General features: G+C 39.0%; 1 protein-coding gene across 2 annotated transcripts; it reads right to left on the reverse strand.

Annotated features, from left to right (window-relative positions):
- Nucleotides 1-127: 127 nt before the first annotated feature.
- On the reverse strand, nt 128-10,953 carry LOC135708432 (vitellogenin-1-like). Of its 2 annotated transcripts, none has more exons than XM_065230539.1 (4): nt 10,771-10,953; nt 1,339-1,590; nt 442-1,075; nt 128-380 (listed from the first exon to the last, which is right to left on the reverse strand). In XM_065230539.1, the coding sequence occupies exons 2-4, from the start codon at nt 1,583-1,585 to the stop codon at nt 128-130; spliced, it is 1,134 nt and encodes a 377-aa protein (XP_065086611.1). In that variant the 5' UTR covers nt 1,586-1,590; nt 10,771-10,953. The 2 variants fall into 2 exon arrangements, with proteins under 2 accessions (XP_065086611.1, XP_065086610.1); XM_065230538.1 differs by having other exon boundaries at nt 10,749-10,953.
- Between the last annotated feature and the right edge of the window lie 8,573 nt (nt 10,954-19,526).

The raw sequence follows: 19,526 nt of genomic DNA on the forward strand, positions 1-19,526 counted from the left end.
GCGATCCACGTGACTTGTAATGGCGCGAAAGTGGAGGGGGACGGTGCAACAAGAATTTCGAAGAAATTGCGTTAACTATACAATGTAGATATGAAACGTAACAAGATTATATTATATCATCAGGTTATCATAAATTCTTCCCAAATGGGAATTTATCGTTCGTTTTCAGGAAGTAGTTTCCTTTTGCCGTTTTGGGACAAGCAAATCCCAGGGGGATTGCCTTTCCGGGACAGGCACCGGTATCCAGCGAAAGAACCGAGTTACACTTAACCGCCAACATATGATTTTCATTGCCAGGATGAACGGTTTCGGCGTACAGCTCCCAAGCTCGAGCATGGGAGCAAGAAGGATCCAGGCATCCCGGTTGTACAGAAACCACTCTGAAAAAGGAGGATGATGTTTGGAAATGATCATATCTTAGTTGAGAAAGTATATCCTTACCCATTGGGATAAAAGTCCACATCTCCAATCGGATCACGCTTTCCGAGGACCTTCGCATTGCTATGAATTATGTCTACAAATTCCGCATCGCCTCGGCAAATACCGCTCAGTGCTTCTCCCTCGTTGAAGCATGGGTTTGCTGGATCCAGCCCAGTTATCCTGGGAAGAGTGCGATCCGTCAACACCTGAAAATGTCTTCCGGCACTTCCCACAATATGTGCTCCGAGGCTATGGCCGATCAGGTGGATCTTTTCCACCGGCACAAATTTGATTAGCTCCTTCAAGCCGACGGCCAAGGCCTCGCCCAGTTCGTTGGTATTGAACGCGGACCAGGAGTACAAGGTATCCACATAATCCGAAGTATCGATAACAACAAAGTTGTACCCTCCTCGGACTTGATAGGCACTAAAAATGGTATCGATGGCCTTGTTCGATCCGTTAATGTTGGACGTCCATCCCGTTACCAGGATTACCGTTTCGTGCGAGTCGTTGAACAGAGAATTACTCCATAGAGTGTCCGATTCCATCAACGGCACGGTGATGTTTTCCGAACCGGTCATCAAGATGTAGTTTATTTCGGTAATATTAACCGAATCCTCCGATTGGGTTGCATTCGAAGACACCGCAAAGGAACCTGAAACATTAAAACACACATCAATCACAACCCAATAACTGAATCCAATTGCATTTGCTATACTGCCGCTATTCGCACGTCCGTCCCATAGCGAAAATCGCGTTTTAAGTTTGCTTCGTACCATTGCCAATGTGACTGTCTTTCCAAACTTTTCAGAACAAAGTTGATGAGTAGTTTGCTACCATTTGCATTGAAAAACTCAGTTTTGACAAAAACGACTATGGGACCGACATGCGAAGAGCGGCAGCATATAGGGTACAAACAAATCTTATTCAGCACAGCGGCCAATGCTTCCAGCGGCACTCCGGCGATGGACTGCTTTCCGAATTCCAGCAGCTGCTCGGGAGAGAAGATTTCCGGTACCTTCTCGGCGACTGCTTTGACCGTCTTGCCTGCAACCTTTGCCACATCGCCCGTCGATTTGGCGAAGCTCGAAAAATCGAACGCCGAATGGTAGCAAAGTGACGACACCAGCAGTACCAGCACCGGTACCAAGTGATGCTTATTCATCGTTCCTGTTGAATGCGAAACGTAATCAGTCAGATCAGTCGAAACAATGTTCGCCCCGCCAAATCCATGGGAAATCTGAACAGCTAATAAATGACTATGCAGTTCTGCTTATTATCAGTCAACTAAGGCATGATTTAGTTCGTACATTACAACGCATATGGCTCAGTGTTTAAATTGTTAACGCATGATTAGTGCCGCCGCATGTTCCCAACTGGAGACGAAAAGTGTGCCTCGAGCGGGAATGTTTTCTCGGATGAAAGGTGATTCATGCGGCGAATCGGTTACAGAGCGTTTAGCGTTTTGTTTTCTAGATGCTTCAGTGATACGACTCAGCAGCAACTTCTGTTCGTTCGAACTGTTCTGCCAGATTGTGTCGTTCTGGCAATTATCCTAACAATCTAGAATTCAATGCAAATTGTCTTTTGACGACAAACGATGTGAAGCGGAAAATTTCAATCGATCTTACATTATGCGTGATTAGGTTCGTTAATTTGCGTTTAATTCTGATTAAGAAATCAGTTGCACATTCCTAGTCCATGAATTATTTTTTGTTATTATTATTCTTTTTTTTTCTTTTTTTAAGAGGTTTTTAGCCTAAAGGCTGGTTTGCCTCTGGGGAATTATTATTGTTATAGTCTCTTTAACACTCTTGGGTCATTCGTGACATGTCCGGGGTGAGATTTGAGCTCGTAACTTTGTCGTGAGACGTATGGATTTTTTTTTCTTGATTTGTTTTCCGTCGAACTTGTTTTCCGTGCTGAGCACCAGTGCTACCGAGGCCAGGGAGGCAGCTCCCACACCTGCTTTTTGCCAAAATGCAAATCTACTGCCTATATATATACCGGCTGAATAAGTAATGTTTATCCCCAGAAGCTCCACCACGGTGATTAGGAGGCCTTAGGTCACTTGCTGTCCCCGAAGCTCATAAATTGTTCAAGAAACAAACAGAGAAAGATTGGCTTCTAATTCACCGGTTGCTAATGAATTAGCTATGCGATGTGTTTCATCTCTAGCAAAGCAGAATCATACGTCGCTCTTAGGTCGATTCCACAGGGAAGCGAAGAGGCGAGCGAAGCGTTGAAAAGAATGTAAGGAATGATATCAATTATGGAAATTGTCAACGCTTTGCTCGCCTCTTAACTTCTCTGTGTTTGAACTCTTCAGCCGGTTGCTTCAGCTTTCTTCTCAGACTCTAGGGGTTGATCACTCGCCACAGCGTGCCAAAATTAAGCTTGGGCACACATGGGCACACTGGTTGCACCCATGGTTACAATTTTTCTGGCCTTTAAAATAACTGGCAACACTGAACTTTTCTGCGCCTGCGCAGTGCATGTGTCAAAATTTCCTATTGAAGTTGCCACAATCCAATTTTAAAAACCACAACCGTGAATCTCCACCGAGTCCCGTCATTGATTCTTCAAAATCGAATTGGATTCATCTGAACACAGTCAGCGCACATCCTAATGCCTATCCAAAGCATTTAATACATCATTCCGCGCAGGGCTGCGTACAATTATTCCGATCATCCAGCTTGAAAAAAATCATTGCAATCACTGGAGCAGAGCTGAAAATGATCAAAATCGCTTAGATAGCAGCATGTCTCAATTGAATTCAGCATTACAATGTAAATTAAGTTCTCATCCCTTCCGGGTTCATGATATCCTTCAGCTCCGATATAAAAATCGTTACACAGTCTCCCGTGACGGGAGTCCCGTCCACATTTCCTACTATCTGATCTGGGCTCTGTCCGTTCATTATATATAAGACATCAAATCAAGAAGACTGGCAACTCTGCCAGAATCCAAGCGACAGATACAGTAGCGCTGCGCTCGAGTGAAGGTGGAAGTAATACATAGAAAAATGAGCAAAGACACAACCTTTCTTCTGAGGTTGTTATCTTTGCTATCAAATCGTTCGAAGCATTTACCTTTGAGCGGCAGATGACGCGATTGTGTCGGTCTCATAGCGGTCGTATGAGAAAATTGAAGAGTTGCCAGTCTTTTTGATATGTTGTCTTCGATTATATGCTATTATATGTACAGAACGACTGACATCGTTCGTTTGAGTTTTAGTCGGAAAGTTAATAGCCAACCAAAACAATGCCATCACACTTCGCCTCTGACTGGAACTGTTTGTTTTCGGTTTTGCCTGCTATTACCACCGACAAACCGACATGAAACCTAAACTTAACTCTTGATCGAGGATCCATAACGGCGGATTCAAATGTGCAGCGATCCCATCTGTCAAAACCATAGAAATTTGTTATCTAGATAAAAATAATTTGCCCGGAATAGATTGGACACGAACCAACTCATACATTTTGTATGTGTGTTCGTGGCTAGGATACAAATTTTTCGCGAACACGGCGGCAGATGTCAGTTTTGTGCTTTGATCAGAAATTTGATGGTACTTTGTAAGGTCATTCATGTCGGTTTGTCGGTGCTATTACCAACAATCAATACAAAACTAACGATTTTAAATTGGCTCACCACTTTAGTAGCCTATTGGTCCCAAGCAAACGATTAACGTACCCTATTCTAGTTGAAATTCTATTACTACACTATGTTTGTTTTGATTCGCTATGAAAGTTTGACAGATAACATCAGGGGTGTGTGGATTCATGCAGAACATGCAGGGGTGAGTGAAATAGCTTGGGACTGCTTGGGACCGTTGTTCTGGTACTGAGTGAGCCAAAAATAATAATGATTTTCTTCGGGACCCAGTGGTCTTAGAGTTACCTCTATGCTATTACCATAGAGGTAACTCTAAGACTAGAAGGTCCCGAAATAACGTGCTCAACTTTTTGGCTCAGCTCTGGTACTCTCTTCGGTCCCAAGCTAATCGATTCACCCCTCGAAACATAGGAAAAACCAATAACCCCTCATTTTATCTGTCAAACTTTCATAGCGAATCAAAACAAACATTGCGTAGTACTAGAATTTCGACTAGAATGGGGTACGTTAATCGTTTGCTTGGGACCAATAGGCTAGTCAAGTAGTGAGCCAATTTAAAATCGTTAGTTTCGTATTGATTGTTGCTATTACTGCTGCTACTACATCAACCGTTCCATCATCTAGTATAGAATGTTGCAGGATCGTCTTGGCAAAATCCTCCCGCAAGGTCCGTATCTCAGAACGGAAATGTTGTACATAGAGTAGAGAACTACTTCGGCCTAATCGCCCATTTTGGGCCTATCGAGCAGAAAACTTCAAATTAATCCATGATTTCAGAGTTAACAAGTCAATTATGCGTTTGGTATTGCGCGTTTCACACCAAATTGGACTAATAAGTGCGTTTTCACTTATTAAAAAGTGTGATAAAACTGCAAGTTTACGTCTAATCATCTTGGTGTCTTCGGTGCACTTATTCCTTATGATGCAAGCAATAAGTGCTCCGAAGACATCAAAACGATTTGACGGAAACGTGCACTTTTATCACACTTCTTTGCATTTTTGGGACAGTCCAGTTTCAGATGCAATCAGCAATACGATACTTTAGTTAATAAGCTACGGAACGAAGTCAATAAGAACGCGTGATATGAAGGTTTGCACCCATTATTCCCAAAAACAAAAGAAGCGCTCCGACCGAATCAATTTTTTATCTTTATCCGATAGGCCGAAGTGAATTCATTGGCGTTTCAATGCGTCAGGCCGAGTTTAGAATCCGTAGGCCGAGTTTGGCGTCAAGAAGCAGTTTTAGACTTTTGACAATATCTCAACGATTGGTTTCTCTTTATTTTGCGGAAAGGTAAATAAATTTGGAAGCCATCAGTAATAATAACATTCCGTTTGGTGCTAAACTGCGCTAGATTAAGCAAAACTAAGTGCGGGTTGTGCTTAATAGGCCGGAAATGGGGTATTTAACCCTACTCCCGGGTCATCTCAGATTTCGAAGAACAAAACATAAGCAAGAACTGTCAAAATACCGGGTTGCCAAACAAGGCATTATTCACAAGCAAACAGAAGTCAGATCAATGCCTTCTCGGTACTGGCGGCACACGTGAGGCAAACTGAGAAAAAGTTGGCGCAAAATAAGTGTGTAGAGTGACCAAACCTTGTTCAGACCTTTTTTCCATTCGTCACTTTGACACACTTCTCAGGAAAATTTCCATTAGGTCGATGAAAGTAATAACTTCAAACGTCAATTGTCCGGAATTATTTTGCAAATTAGCACTACCATTATCAAGTTGAAAATTTCCTGATGGTAGTATTAGTTTGCGTGGGCTAGCTAGCAGTTCCTAAAAATACGTTAGAAGTACAGGTCGATACCTCGAAATTGATAATTCAATCATACAAATAACTATTACCAATGGATGGGGGTTTGTTTCATATGTCCGATGTTGTTATTCTTTTGCTTGATTAAATGATCGATTGCGGGAAATCGGCAATGGAAGTAAAACTATAAGGGACATCCCTATGGGGTTGTACGCAAAGGTGGCGTAGGACTACGTGGTCTTATATAATAAATCTTATTTGTTAACTGCAGCAGGAGCTTGTGTTTTGTGTAGGAATAGGAATTTGAGCGGAGTTCACTCTGTTTACATTCTTTAGTATGACGCGTTTGACATAGATGGCCCACAGCGACTCACGAAGAGCGACTGATTCAAATCAATAGCGGTGCGACTTCTTCCTCCTATGGATGCTAATTTGGGCTGCAGCTTGCTGCTTTCAGGCAGTCTTTCATTATGTACTGAAGAACAACACCACTCACCACGAGGTGATTGAATAAACACCATTTGGTGAGACCGGATGGAATTCAACTTCGAAATCTGTGTTAGGGAAATCGCTTTTCGGAAGCAATCGGTGATAATTTTAATTTTCATAGCAACAGTTATACATTCGTGCAATTCTCTGCCTCCAAGAACAAGGTATGTTAGATTTAAACATATCTAGATAGAGCTGGAATTAGGCGTAACAGCTTTTGTACATAATGACTTCTCTCGATGATTTTTATGAATTCAAGACACGCCCACGCAAACTAACATTACTGTCGAGTGGACTTCCCTTGCCCTAACTGATTATGATGTAGATTTGCGTGGGCGAGCTATGACTTTCAATACATCATCGAAAGAAGTCATTGTTATCTAAGTTGTTACTCCCTTATTCCAGCTCTATGGAAACTGACATCCGATTGATAACCTTGGCAAATGTCCAAAAAGTACTCTTTTACAAATTTATGGTGGACCTGAAAAGGACCGTTTTGTCGTGATGCTAATGCTAAGCTATTAGGTTGTTCAACACGGATGAGGCTGGTGAGCTGTATGTTGATTGCAATGCGGGTGACGCGCTTGGCATAGATGGCCCACAGTGAGTTACGAAAAGCTATTCCGATCAATAGCGGTGCGGCTTCTTCCTCCTTCTATGTATGCACATGTGGGCTGCAGCTCACTGCTTGCAGGCAGCCTTTCGTTGTGTACTGGAGAACAATGTTTAACGCCACACGCCGAAAGCACTGCTTCTGCTGCTGATGCCGAGGACCGGACACCAACACACACTGTGATTGGACTGAATCCAATCAGCGGTTGAGGGCAGCCTTGATAGCTAGCTACTTGCGGGGAGCCTTTCTTTGTGTACTGGAGAACACCACCACTCACCACGCGGTGATTGCATAAACCGGATGTTAGGGAAATCGCTTTTCGCAATCAACCGGTGATAATTTGCACATTCATAAAATTTTCAATAGTGACATTTGAAAAATGATAAAGTCTTTAGTTTAACAGATACGTAGAAATATTTCTGATCCATTGATGATAAAATTATTGAAATGGGTCTAGAGGCAACTGAATTATTAACGTTCAAAATCTTTCATAATTTTGTTACATGTTCCATTTTCGGTTTTAACAAAGTGTACTTCCATATAGAAATCACAGACGTAGTCCTACGTCAAAAAATGACAGTTACGTTATAATGAGGTATGCCTGTAATTGTTTATATTATTTGTTACATTCGATCTAATGGAAAATTTCTCGAGATTTTATGTCATTCCTGACTGCAGAAATGCCGCGAATACAACGTGCTCACACATCATTTATTCATCTATTTCAAATCAGCATACTACACAGTTGATCGATATCAGCTATGGCAGATTATGCACGAGTACGGATTTCCAGATAAACTGACGCGATTGGTCAAGGCGACGATGGATCGAGTGATGTGCGTTGTTCGAGTATCGGGGACACTCTCGAGTCCCTTTGAATCTCGAAGGGGGTTACGGCAAGGTGATGGACTTTCGTGCCTGCTATTCAACATCGCGTTAGAAGGTGTGATTAGAAGAGCTGGGATAGACACGAGTGGCACGATCTTCAGGAAGTCCATCCAGCTTCTTGGCTTCGCCGAAGACATCGACATCATGGCACGGAACTTTGAGACGATGGCGGAAAGGTACATCAGACTGAAGGCTAAAACTAGGCGAATGGGACTTGCCATCAGCGCATCGAAGACGAAATACATTAGAGGAAGAGTTTCTAGGGAAGAAAATGTTAGCCTCCCACCCCGAGTGACGAAATCGAGGTGGTCCTCTACGGCCACAAGACCTGGATTTTGCTCGTGAAGGACCAACGCGCCTTTGGTGTTTTTGAACGGAAGGTGTTGTGGATCATCTACGGTGGTGTGCAGATGGATGACGGAACATGGAGGAGGTGAATTACACCAGCTGCTGGGCGACTACGGTGGGCACATCGTAAGAATACAGGACGATGACCCAGTGAAAATGGTTCTCGAAAGTGATCCAACTGGAACAAGAAGAAGAGGCGTGCGGCGGGCAAGGAGGATTGACCAAGAAGAAGGTGACCTGCGGAGCTTTCGCAGAATACGAGGCTGGCGACGCGTGGCCATGGATCGAGTATGGTAGATACGACTTCTTCGGACAGCAGAGGACATCAAGGCGTCAGCCTGAATGGTAAGGTACGTAACCTTCAACCACGCATGGACAATCATTCATTTACATTCATTTGCCCCTAACTTTTTTCATCAACAGAATTCCTCAAAATGACGTATGGAATTTTTGTAGGTTTTGCTATTACCTACAACTTTTGTTAACAACTCAAATCCGTATCTCTTATGCATGACGAACCAGAGCGAACAGAAGACACTACTGTTTTTCAATTAATGTATTTTACATTCACTGAAAAACAGTAACAAGTTCTGCCCGGTCTAATTCGTGATGCATAAGAGATACAGATTTGAGTTATGGGTAAAAGTTGTAGCTAATAACAAAACCTCTAAAGCTTTAAACAACATTTTGCGGAATGCTGTTGATGAAAAAAGTTGGAGGCAAATGAATGTAAATGAATGCATGAAATGAATGTAAATGATTTTCCATGCCTGCCTTTAACATAACCTTTTTGATTTCTATTTCTTCAAAAGTGGATTTACTTAAAAGTGAATTGAATTTTCCGTGAAAACGCCATGGAAAACCAGAAAATGCTTCTCGAATATGAAGAAAAACCTAAGACTGAGTGAAAACTCTATCGATTTTCCTTATATTCATGAAATTTTTACCTGGATAAGTTCGGAAAATTGAACTAACTTTTGAGTAAATCCACTTTTGACGAAAATGAGTCGACTAGACTTAATTTTAAGTCGGTCTAAGCGACCGTATGTTGCACTCTGAGCTCACTCGGAATCAACCCCTCGCATTAGGGTGGGGCATATTTTTTTTAAATAGTTCGGGGACATGTGTTCCCATGTGGAAAATAATTATTTGGACTAATTAGGGAGGAGGAAATCCCTTGGAATTATTCACTTTAAATTTTCCTCCGAAGCTCCCTTAGAATGTTCTGAAATTTCTTCAGATTTGATTTAAAATTCTCTGTAATTCTCTTATAAAAGTATCGACAGAAATTGCACTTTGGAATTCACCTTTAGTTATCCTTTCCGGTTTCTTTTTCGAAATTAACTGGAACTTCTGGCGGAATTCCTTTGGAATTTACCTCAGGCTTCCTTTCGAATCATCGGTAGAATTTCTCTACAATTATTTGACGAAATTTTCATCAAAACTTATTTGGCATTCTCATCTAAAATATCTAGATAATTCTTCTAAGTGAATCCTAAGAATCCTAAAACTTTCAAATCTGAGGTATTGAAAAATACGCCATATTTGAAATTTGAAATTTTTCGAAATCTGATATCCTGAAGTATTCAGGAATGTTCAAAACTGGCCTAGCCACAAATTCTTGAAAATTTTATCATGAATTCTTTAAAAAATCTTAGTACAAGATCACAAATGTTATTCCGTAGATATAAGTGCTTTCTGGAAGAATTTCTATGTTAAAATATCACTTTAGAACATTCGACATTCGCTCAATGACCCTTACAAATTTGAAATTCAGAGACTTCTAAAAACTTTATAAATTGTAATCTGAACCTTAAAGATGACTAAAATTATTGAACATAATTTGTCAATTTGTTACAAAATTTTCTAAATTCTATAAATTTGTATTGTTTTTCATTTAGGGGTGAATGGAGGCGAACCAGCCCAAGGCTGAAAGCCTCCTTAATAAAGCTAAATAATAATAATAATAATTTAGGGGTGAACGGTGTTTTTGCTGGTGCAACTCTATGGCGAGCCTACACACTTAGAAATAACTAATTTTACACGTGACGGAATCCATCTTTGACATAAGAGATGAGACGTAAACAAACATATCATGTAATATTAAGTGCTCCGAGACTGAAAAGTTCGTTGCTCGACGAAAAGTACGTTTGATTGAGCTATATTTTGCGTCTGTTATGACTCAAATTTATGTCAAAATTGACGCTCGTATATGTCAGTCTCAGAGCACCTAAATTTACATGAATTTTTCTAAGTGTGTAGTATCCAGAAAGTCGCAAAAACTGGATGGGTACAATACTAAGTTGAGGGCAGACCTAGAGTTCCAGTTGGGTTGTGGTAGTCAAGAAGACGTGGAGTAAGAATATCGTTGAATTCGTTCTAATGAAGTGATGAAATATAATGCCCTGCATGGAAATTACACCAACTGATAATATTAATGCACATATGAGCATGAAGTATTTAAAATCAAACACAGTGACTTCAACGGGTGTACAAACAACGAACTTTCCAAACTATTGCTGACTTAATGATTTCAATTGAAATCTTTAAAATGCTATTGTCATTGATATTTAAACTGCAAAACCTTTTCAATACTTTCACCACTAATCACTTCATCAAAGTTCAGCACGCACCTTATCTTCGAAACACGTTTCTATAAATTAATCGACGGGAACGCGTAAATTTCCTGTTCCACCACGACCGTTGCTTTCTTTACTTCAGTAGAACAATCAGCGTGCGCGGGCACTCCAGCAGCTATCAATTTCCCGCTGTTGACGGCTCGATTCACCAGATCAAACTGCACGTTCGTCTGGGAAAAATTATAATTTTATACCCATTAAAGTACAACAATTCAACCCGCCGCGATTTATTTTATTAGAATAGAATGCTACTCGTGACGACCGACGTCGCCGTCGGCATTGTCGTCGTCTCCTCTCAGCTTGGTTGGCGACGCCGCATTCGGCTATACTGGCTGGAGATGCTGTTTGTAATTCCAGGTTGTTCAAAGCAGCTCGAGTTCTAGGCATCAGTCATAAATGGCGCTTAACTCTTACAGCGTTCTCCCGCATCTCCGTCATGGGATGTTCATTTCATGGATATTCAATGTTTCCTCAAATAATGAAAGCTTATGGCAATTTGTGTCGGAATGCCCATTAAATGTAAATTAATTGTAATTCTACTAAACAAGCCATCCCTATAACCATCTCCATCTGCACTGATTCGAGACATATGAAATTGTGATTACATTTAATGCGTCATCGAGTGATCGCAATAGGAATTTTAAAACAACTTGCTCAGAATTCGTAAAATCGTTTTCAACCTGTGTGCGCGCGCGAGTGCAAATACAGGACCAAAAGCATCGACGACACAAGTGCTTATTATAAATTCGCATGCCAAAGTGACACTATAAATGCCTGTTTTCATTCCCAATGCCAACTGGTTCGTCATGTGGTGCGTCGTTCATCGAATATGAAATTTCTCGACCAATAAGGAAGAAAGAAGAAATCGGAAGTGTTTGCCTATGCCTATTAGTCAAACGAAAGGATATCTTATATGATTAAGCACCTGCAAAGCCGTTTCTAGAAGCGCGAGAACTAGCTTAATAGTCACTTTTGCCATCTCGAGAAGTGGATAGAACGGATAAATTATCTGATTATTCCTTCTCATGCTCCACGTATGTGCAAAATGCATACAGTAGTGTGATGATATCAACAGCAGGGTATTGTACAACCTCGGTCCGGCCAATTGCTTAATAATTCGATAATTGTCCAACTTGTTTTCTCTCTGTAGAAGATGAGAGCAAAAAACTTCTCAATTCATTTGTAGTGCTATGTAAACGATATGTCGTTTACATATAGCTCTCCAAATTCAGAATTTTTTATATTGACTTGTATATTTGTACACTGCAAACTAGCTTGATGATGTGCTTTTGTACACTGAACCAAAATTACATATTCCCGTTAAGTGCAAGTCTAATTAAATTTAAATATAAAAAACCTATTAATATATTATTGAAAATGTGAAAGTTTAATGCTACATGATATCTATCTGATACATTTACAATACTTATTAATTGCTATAGTTTGCACTATAATTTCATATAGGGTACATAGATGTACTAGTTACGGTCATACATTCCTATTATGGAACACACCATAATAGGAACGTATGGCTGTTACTGGTACACCTACCCTGCATGCCATGTGTAAATCTTAAAAACGCACATGTACGTCTTGTTTTGAAAGATCTACTTTATCGACTTTAAACATAAATCGAAAATTAAATATCAGGCAGTGGTATAGCAAGCTATATATTTTTTTCTCTATTTAGGAGATTTTCAGCCGCAGGCTGGTTCATCTCCGGGAGCCCCAGAAGGGGGCTTCCAACATAGCAAACTATAGCTTTCGGTACGTTTTTCTGGTAGCGAGTCACTTTTTAGTGACTTGATCACTTTTTCAAGCCAGTCACTAAAAAGTCTCCTAAGGCCAAGTCACTAAAGTCACCCTTCTTGTAATCAGTCAACAATTTCATCCATTTTAGCGTGAATTTATTTCAAGATTGATCATTCTTCTTGCAACGTGTAGGATCTGAAAGTCCAATCGATGCCTACATATTGTTCTAATTTTCGAACGATTCGAAAGTGTTGTGCTTCTGTAGAGATTAGTGACGTTTAACTCACGCAAACTAGCACCCGCTCTCCGTGTAAAGTTGTTTATTATTTTCCTCTGACTAATCTAAAAAATGTATGAAATCAGATTTGTCAAAATGAGTTTGACACTCGGTTTGACAGCGATTTGTTATGTATTTTCCTCGGATTTCAACTACATAACACGATGCCAGGCCGGCGCCGGTGGTGTAGTGGTAAGCGTGACTGCTTTCTCACCCCAATGGGTCTGGGTTCAATCCCAGCCGAGGTAGGTGGCATACAAATCTCTGCCGTAAAGCCGTTGGTCCACTTAATCTAGCTCGGTAAAATCTCCAACAGCCGATTACCTCAGCATTTACCCTAACAGATATTTTGCAATTGCAAGTCTCGGCAATTGTCTTACTGAATCTCAGCAACATATACAAATTGTATACAAATGGTATTTTTAGGCAATGAAAACAGTTTTTTGTCGCGTTTTAGTATTTGAAGTCGTGGATTTTTTTTGATAGTGAGATCCTGATTAGCCTCCCAAAATTTGAACTCATTCGGTAAGAAACTGACTTGGCACAATCCATTAATTAATTTATCTTTATTAGGGAGGCTTTCAGCCTGGGGCTGGTTCGCCTCCACGGCACAATCTATTTGAAGCTCGGATTATATGGATATACTATGGGAAATCCAAGGGCCAAGACAACGGTACTCAGAGTAAATATGTTTGCAGCAAGGGGCAAGACAACTGTACTCAGAGTAAATATATTTGCGCGAGTAAATTTGCGTTAATATTTTTACTCTAAAATGAACAAAGTAGTCTCGTATTTTTCATCGAATAAAGTTCTGGAAACAATCACCGTAGCATTATTGTCAATATTAAGTTTTCATGCTTTAGATAATCCACGTTATATTGCTCTTGTCCAGGCCATGAGATACCTAGACCTCTTTAGCTTTCTAGGGATTGATGATTGCCGAAGTTCTTGGTGAGTGGTGGTGTGATTTAAAAACCAAGAAGGTTGTAGCATAGAGGTAACTCTAAGACTAGAATGTCCCGAAATAACGTGCTCAACTTTTTGGCTCAGCTCTGGTCTCGGCTCTGGTACTCTCTTCTGTCCCAAGCTAATCGAATCACCCCTCGAAACATAGAAAAATCCACTAACCCCTCATTTTATCTGTCAAACTTTCATAGCGAATCAAAAAAAAAAAAACATTTTGTAGTAGTAGAATTTCGACTAGAATGTAGTACGTTAACCGTTTGCTTGGGACCAATAGGCTAGTCAAGTACCCAAGTAACCAACAAGCCCGCTAATTCGCCTTTTTGCAATATAAGGCTAATATGCGACTAATATAAAGCTTACTATGTCCTATGTCAACCGTGTATCAGCCTTATATTGCAAAAAGGCGAATTAGCGGGCTTGATGGTTACTTGGGTAGTGAGCCAATTTAAAATCGTTAGTTTCGTATTGATTATTGGTTGTAGTTTGACCAAATAAATGAATAATGAATACTCAATCTCTCGTAATCGGTGAAAGAGGTTCCTCATCTTGTCGAATTACTTTCAGGTTTCAGGAAACTCGACCTTAATAATGATTATCTATAATTGAGGTGTTACCATGACCAGCAAACTTATATTTACAAGCTTCCATAACGAAAGATGAATATACATCTCCGAGAACCGTCACCAGTAACTTCCGTTGTTTCCCCTAATACTCTTGGAAAAAGACATCCATAGATACGAGTTGAAAGGGGTGATCGGAAATGGGTTGAATTTTCCTCGTCTGGTGTTATTGTGATGATCCAAATTTAAAACAGATGGATCATTGATGAATGTGGCCGGTTCATCCCAGGTCTTAATATTTAGGGAAGTTCTGGCCAACTTCATAGTTGATTCTATTTCGAAACTTACATGAGCGATCGTCGAAGGTATGCAGGAATCCCTATCTCGCTTTCTTCACACTATGATTGTTCAGAATCCCTAGGGGGTAGGTCACTCCGCACACCATTCTTAGGTCAACTTTCTGTGCCAGCAGTGCCGGTCAAGAACAAGCTGCGATTGATTGTAAAATATGGTATACTGTATATTATTATATTATGGTACATTTGGCAACCCGGTATTTCTGACAGCTTGAATGTTGTGGTTTTGCAATCGCAAGTATAACTTACACACTTAATCTAGCTCGGTAAAATCTCCAACAGCCGATTACCTCGGCATTTACTTTTGCTGATATATCTGCAAAATATCTTATTGTTAGCTGATATCTCAGCAAAAAGTTATTTGTTAGCTGAGTCTCGGCAATTGTTTTACTGAATCTCAGCAAATTAAATTGCTGAACTGCTCGGCTGTTGGAATCTCGGCGAAAAATTTTAAGTGTGTAAGGCCCAAACGCAATGTGGACGGAAGCGGAACGGAAACGGAAAGTTTGACAGTTGTCACAAATGACATCAAGAAGCCTAACCGATGTCGATTTGGTTTTAACTAGTTTTCAATCTGACAAGTAGGCTTACTCAGATCGGGCATTTCCGCTGCCGCTGCCGTTCCGCTTTCGCTGTCATTGCGCTTGGGCCTTTAGGTCTATAGTTTTTAGATACATTTTGTTCGAGCCTCAACGTCTTTTCTCTGTAGTAGCCCATAATAAAGTAACACATGGTGAAAATGTTGATTCTGTGACACTACCCCGAACGCCATAACTCCGAACGCCGCTTCCCCGAATGCCACTACCCCGAATGTCCTACTACCCCGAATGGCCATTACCCCGAAATTAAGACAAATGGAAGAACAGCAAGGGATCAAAAGAAGGGTACATTTTTTAAAAAGAAATTTCGTTTTGGAATTTATACTAAATACAAATGATATTTTTTATTGGAATTTAGAAGCACTTAATTTGCTAATATAATTATTATGTCTAGGTACATATAAGAGCATTTTTAAAAAATGATTCATGTAAATCAGTGAAGCAAGAGTTCACTATGATTCGCGAACTTTAGTAAAATGGTTTCTCGCTGATGGGTTATTCCAGTTTTCATCTATTCCGATAATATTTCATATTAAGTATTAGATCATAATATGGGAGTACTACGAAAGGCCGAATCACGAAAGGCCGAAAACACAAAAAGCCGAAAAAACTACGAGTTTTTTCGGCCTTTTGTTAATTTGTTTTTAATAAATTGTATTACATTTTTAAAATAAAGTTAGAATTATTATTATTCTGCATCTTCGAAATAAAATATAACGGAAGCTACTTAATAGCCATTCGATTTTCTTAATGAAAATTAAAAAAAAAAACTTAAAATTTGGGCAGCTTTATTTTTATGTTTGTTTGAGTGTTTAACGACGATTTAATGACAAGATGGCTTCGTTTTTTGTGAATGCGATTCAACGAGACGGCTCAGTTGTAAGAGCGGAAAGGCTTCAGATTGTGAACAGCAAACAGCAAATTAAGTGTTTCTAAATTCCAATAAAAAACTATCATTGATTCTATAACATTCCCCAGAAAACCATTCCCCAGAAAACAATTCCCCAGAATGCACCATTCCCCAGAAAAGCACTCCCCAGAATTTATCATTCCCCCAGAAAAGATGATGAAATTAGTAATTTATCACTTTTTTTTTTGTCATTTGATATTATATTTCAGTTTTATATTACAGAACAGCTTAATACATATTTTATTTATTACAATGCGCCAATTTAAGGCCCTGAATATGGATCTCTCCATCCATTGACGTTGAAAAACGTAGTAAGCTTAATCCTTTCCGAATATTTCAGAGTTTTAGACACAATGATATTTCTAATGTAAGGCATCTATAAATATACAGGTTCGCAAGTATCTTGCACACTGAATAATACATCTTCTGAATACAAATTTTCTCGATAAATTTTACACATTTGATTTAATACATTTTTCATGATTAAACTCTCTGATTAGTTTCACTTTACTAAATTGATGATGCACTACGTTTACTTTTATGGAACTATGTATTTATCAATTCCAAACCATTTCAAAGCTCTTTAGAAAATGACAACCTTCAAGTTTTCGAGCACAAAAGTGAAAGGGTCTAATATGCAATCCAATTCAACCAGTCGGAAACTGTTAAACCTTATCAATAAATTGTTCGACCTGAGTTGAAGAATTTCTCGTTATGGATTGAAAAATCGGTGCATGGAACGTTGAACTTACAAATTTATAACATTATTCCACACGTTATTATCCCAAATGGTCTTTACCCCGAATCCCTTGCCAAAAGCTATTGATTACATATTTTCCTTATATATTAAAAGAATTGAATATTCCCTTCTTTATCATACATCCAAAGAATTAATTATTTTCTCTTTTATATATTCAAAGAAAGGAATATTCCCTTCTTTATCGTTTATCCAATAATTAATTATTTCCTTTTGTTATATTTTCTAAGAAGGGATTATTCCCTTCTTTATCATATATTTAACGAATTAATTATGTTCTCTTTTATATATTAAAAGATATCCCTTCTTTATCGTATATCCAAAGAATTAATTATTTCCTATTGTTATATTTTCAAAGATGGGAAACCCCCTGTTCATTAACTACGTAGACAGTTTTTTTTTTGGGATTCTTGAGCCCCCCCCCCCTCCACCTGCGTAGACAATTTTCCATACAAATTTTTTTAAATTTGTATGGACCGTGCACAATTGCCAACCCCCCCCCCCCCTAAACTGTCTACGTAGTTTATGAACAGACCCTAAGAAGTTTTTCTTTTCTTTTTATGTACGTGAAAGAAGATTCCAGGAGTGACTATAATAAACAAAAAATGTCAATCTAATCCATGGCATACTTTTCTGGGGAATGGTACATTCTGGGAAATGCTGTTCTGGGGAATGGTACATTCTGGGGAATGAGATTCTGGGGAATGGTTTTCTGGGGAATGTTATAGAATCCTATCATTTGTATTCAGTATAAATTAGAAAAGGAAATTTCCTTCTCAAAAATTTACCCTTCTTTTAATCCCTTGCTGTTCTTGCATTTGTCTTAATTTCGGGGTATTGGCCATTCGGGGTAGTGTACTATTCGGGGTAACGGCGTTCGGGGTAGTGTACCGTTTGTCTTAACGGCGTTCGGGGTAGTGACATTCGGGGTAGTGTCACAGACAGGGGTTGAAACAGTTGACGTTTTTTACTACACTCGCTTCGTTGTCGTGCGCGACAGCCTGTTTGTATTCGAACACTCATGCTCTACCGTCGTCTCTCTCACGCAACACGAGCGGTAGAATAACATTCGAGCTAAAAGAAAATTATCAAAATAGCTATCATATGACATGTGTGATTTCGTTGTAATTCCTCAATTTGGTGTAAATCAAACCATTTCTGATCAGAAATATTATTACTAGGACATCATTACTTGATATTTTCAGAATTCACACAAGTACAACATCAGCAACTCTTAATATTAGAAAAACTCAAATACATACATACGTGACGGTCTTCGGCGACAGTGTCGTATGACAGAGCCTTTCAAATGACATTGTAGTTTGGTACTGTACTATGATAGCTTGTTTTGCAAGTGTCGGAATCAAAGGCAGTCAATTATCACAGAAAATGTGTCGACTACCGTGACCGCTTACAAGACTGGTCACAGAATCAAATATGTTCTGTCCTAGAAACTCGTGTTGCACTTTGTGATTTAAAATGATTTCTAAAGAGAGTTCCAAGGGAATTCCGTAAAAAATACCAAGGGTATCGAATTTTCACGAGACACACAGGCATTCTGAGAATATAGGGGAATTCCTAGAATATTTCTAAGGGCATCCCGAGAAGAGATAATTCTGTGCAAAATTTCAAGACCTGTGGAGATTTAAATGGAAATTATCAGGAGAATTAAATCAAATTTTAAAAATAATCAAGATGCTGCAGTAAATTATTGGAACAGTCATTAAAACTTCGAAGATAATCTTAGGATGAATTCCATGAATTTTTGGAGTGTTCTGCTTTCAGATTGTTATAAAAAAATGTCAAGACTCCCAAAGAGAAGCTCGAGTTTGTAGTTTGATCAAATTTATTTTAGAGGAAAGGAACTCTGTGAAGGAACATGATTCTAGTGGAAATCCTTGAGTACATTCCAAAAAAAATCCTGCAAAAAGTTTAGAGCGAATTTCCAAGATAGTTAAAACATAGATTGACATTCTTTTAGTAACTATCCATTAAACCTCTTTGGTTTAATCGCATTCGGTTTCATGCTTAATTTCAATGTATATAGCACAATCGATATTTGCTGGTCACCATGCTTTATGTTTGCCTCAACATTCTTCAGACATTCTCATATAATACTCAAATTAAAGTCACGAAATGCCAGAATCATGAATATTGTTCAAGTAAAAATTTTCCAAGATCTATTATTTTGATGTTTGCAAAATCTCAGATCTCAATTGATTCAATTCCAAAATTGCTAAAACAATTGCAAATTCCATTCCTTATATTTAAAAAAAATCCTACTAATGATCTATTTAGGGTCCTATTATGCAATTCGAGTCGAGCGAGTTGAGAAGAGTGACGTCACAGGTATATTTTAGTATTACAGAAGTAAAAGCGTTCACAGACTTCGAAAAATGTCTATGAAATTAAAAAAAAACATCTTTCGAGATAGCGCTCATTAAACATAAATAGAACTGATAGTAGGTACTTGGATTATTTAAAAATTGAAAAAATAAAAAAAATATTATGAATAGTGTCATCAATTAAAAAAAATACATACAAAAGCCCTCAATTTGTAAGACAATCGACAA

The sequence above is a fragment of the Ochlerotatus camptorhynchus genome, unplaced genomic scaffold (assembly GCF_037179485.1).
Source record: "Ochlerotatus camptorhynchus isolate MF236.1 unplaced genomic scaffold, CSIRO-AGI_Acam_v1.1 ptg000330l, whole genome shotgun sequence".
Lineage (NCBI taxonomy): Eukaryota > Metazoa > Arthropoda > Insecta > Diptera > Culicidae > Ochlerotatus > Ochlerotatus camptorhynchus.

What these genes read in the sequence shown, in the direction of transcription:
- LOC135708432 (XM_065230539.1), bottom strand. Translation starts at nt 1,585, where the DNA reads ATGAATAAGCATCACTTGGTACCGGTGCTGGTACTGCTGGTGTCGTCA. An exon ending in CGCTGTGCTGAATAAGATTT is followed by an intron (nt 1,076 to 1,338) that starts GTTTGTACCCTA and finishes TTAATGTTTCAG; the next exon opens with GTTCCTTTGCGGTGTCTTCG. An exon ending in GTGGACTTTTATCCCAATGG is followed by an intron (nt 381 to 441) that starts GTAAGGATATAC and finishes CTCCTTTTTCAG; the next exon opens with AGTGGTTTCTGTACAACCGG.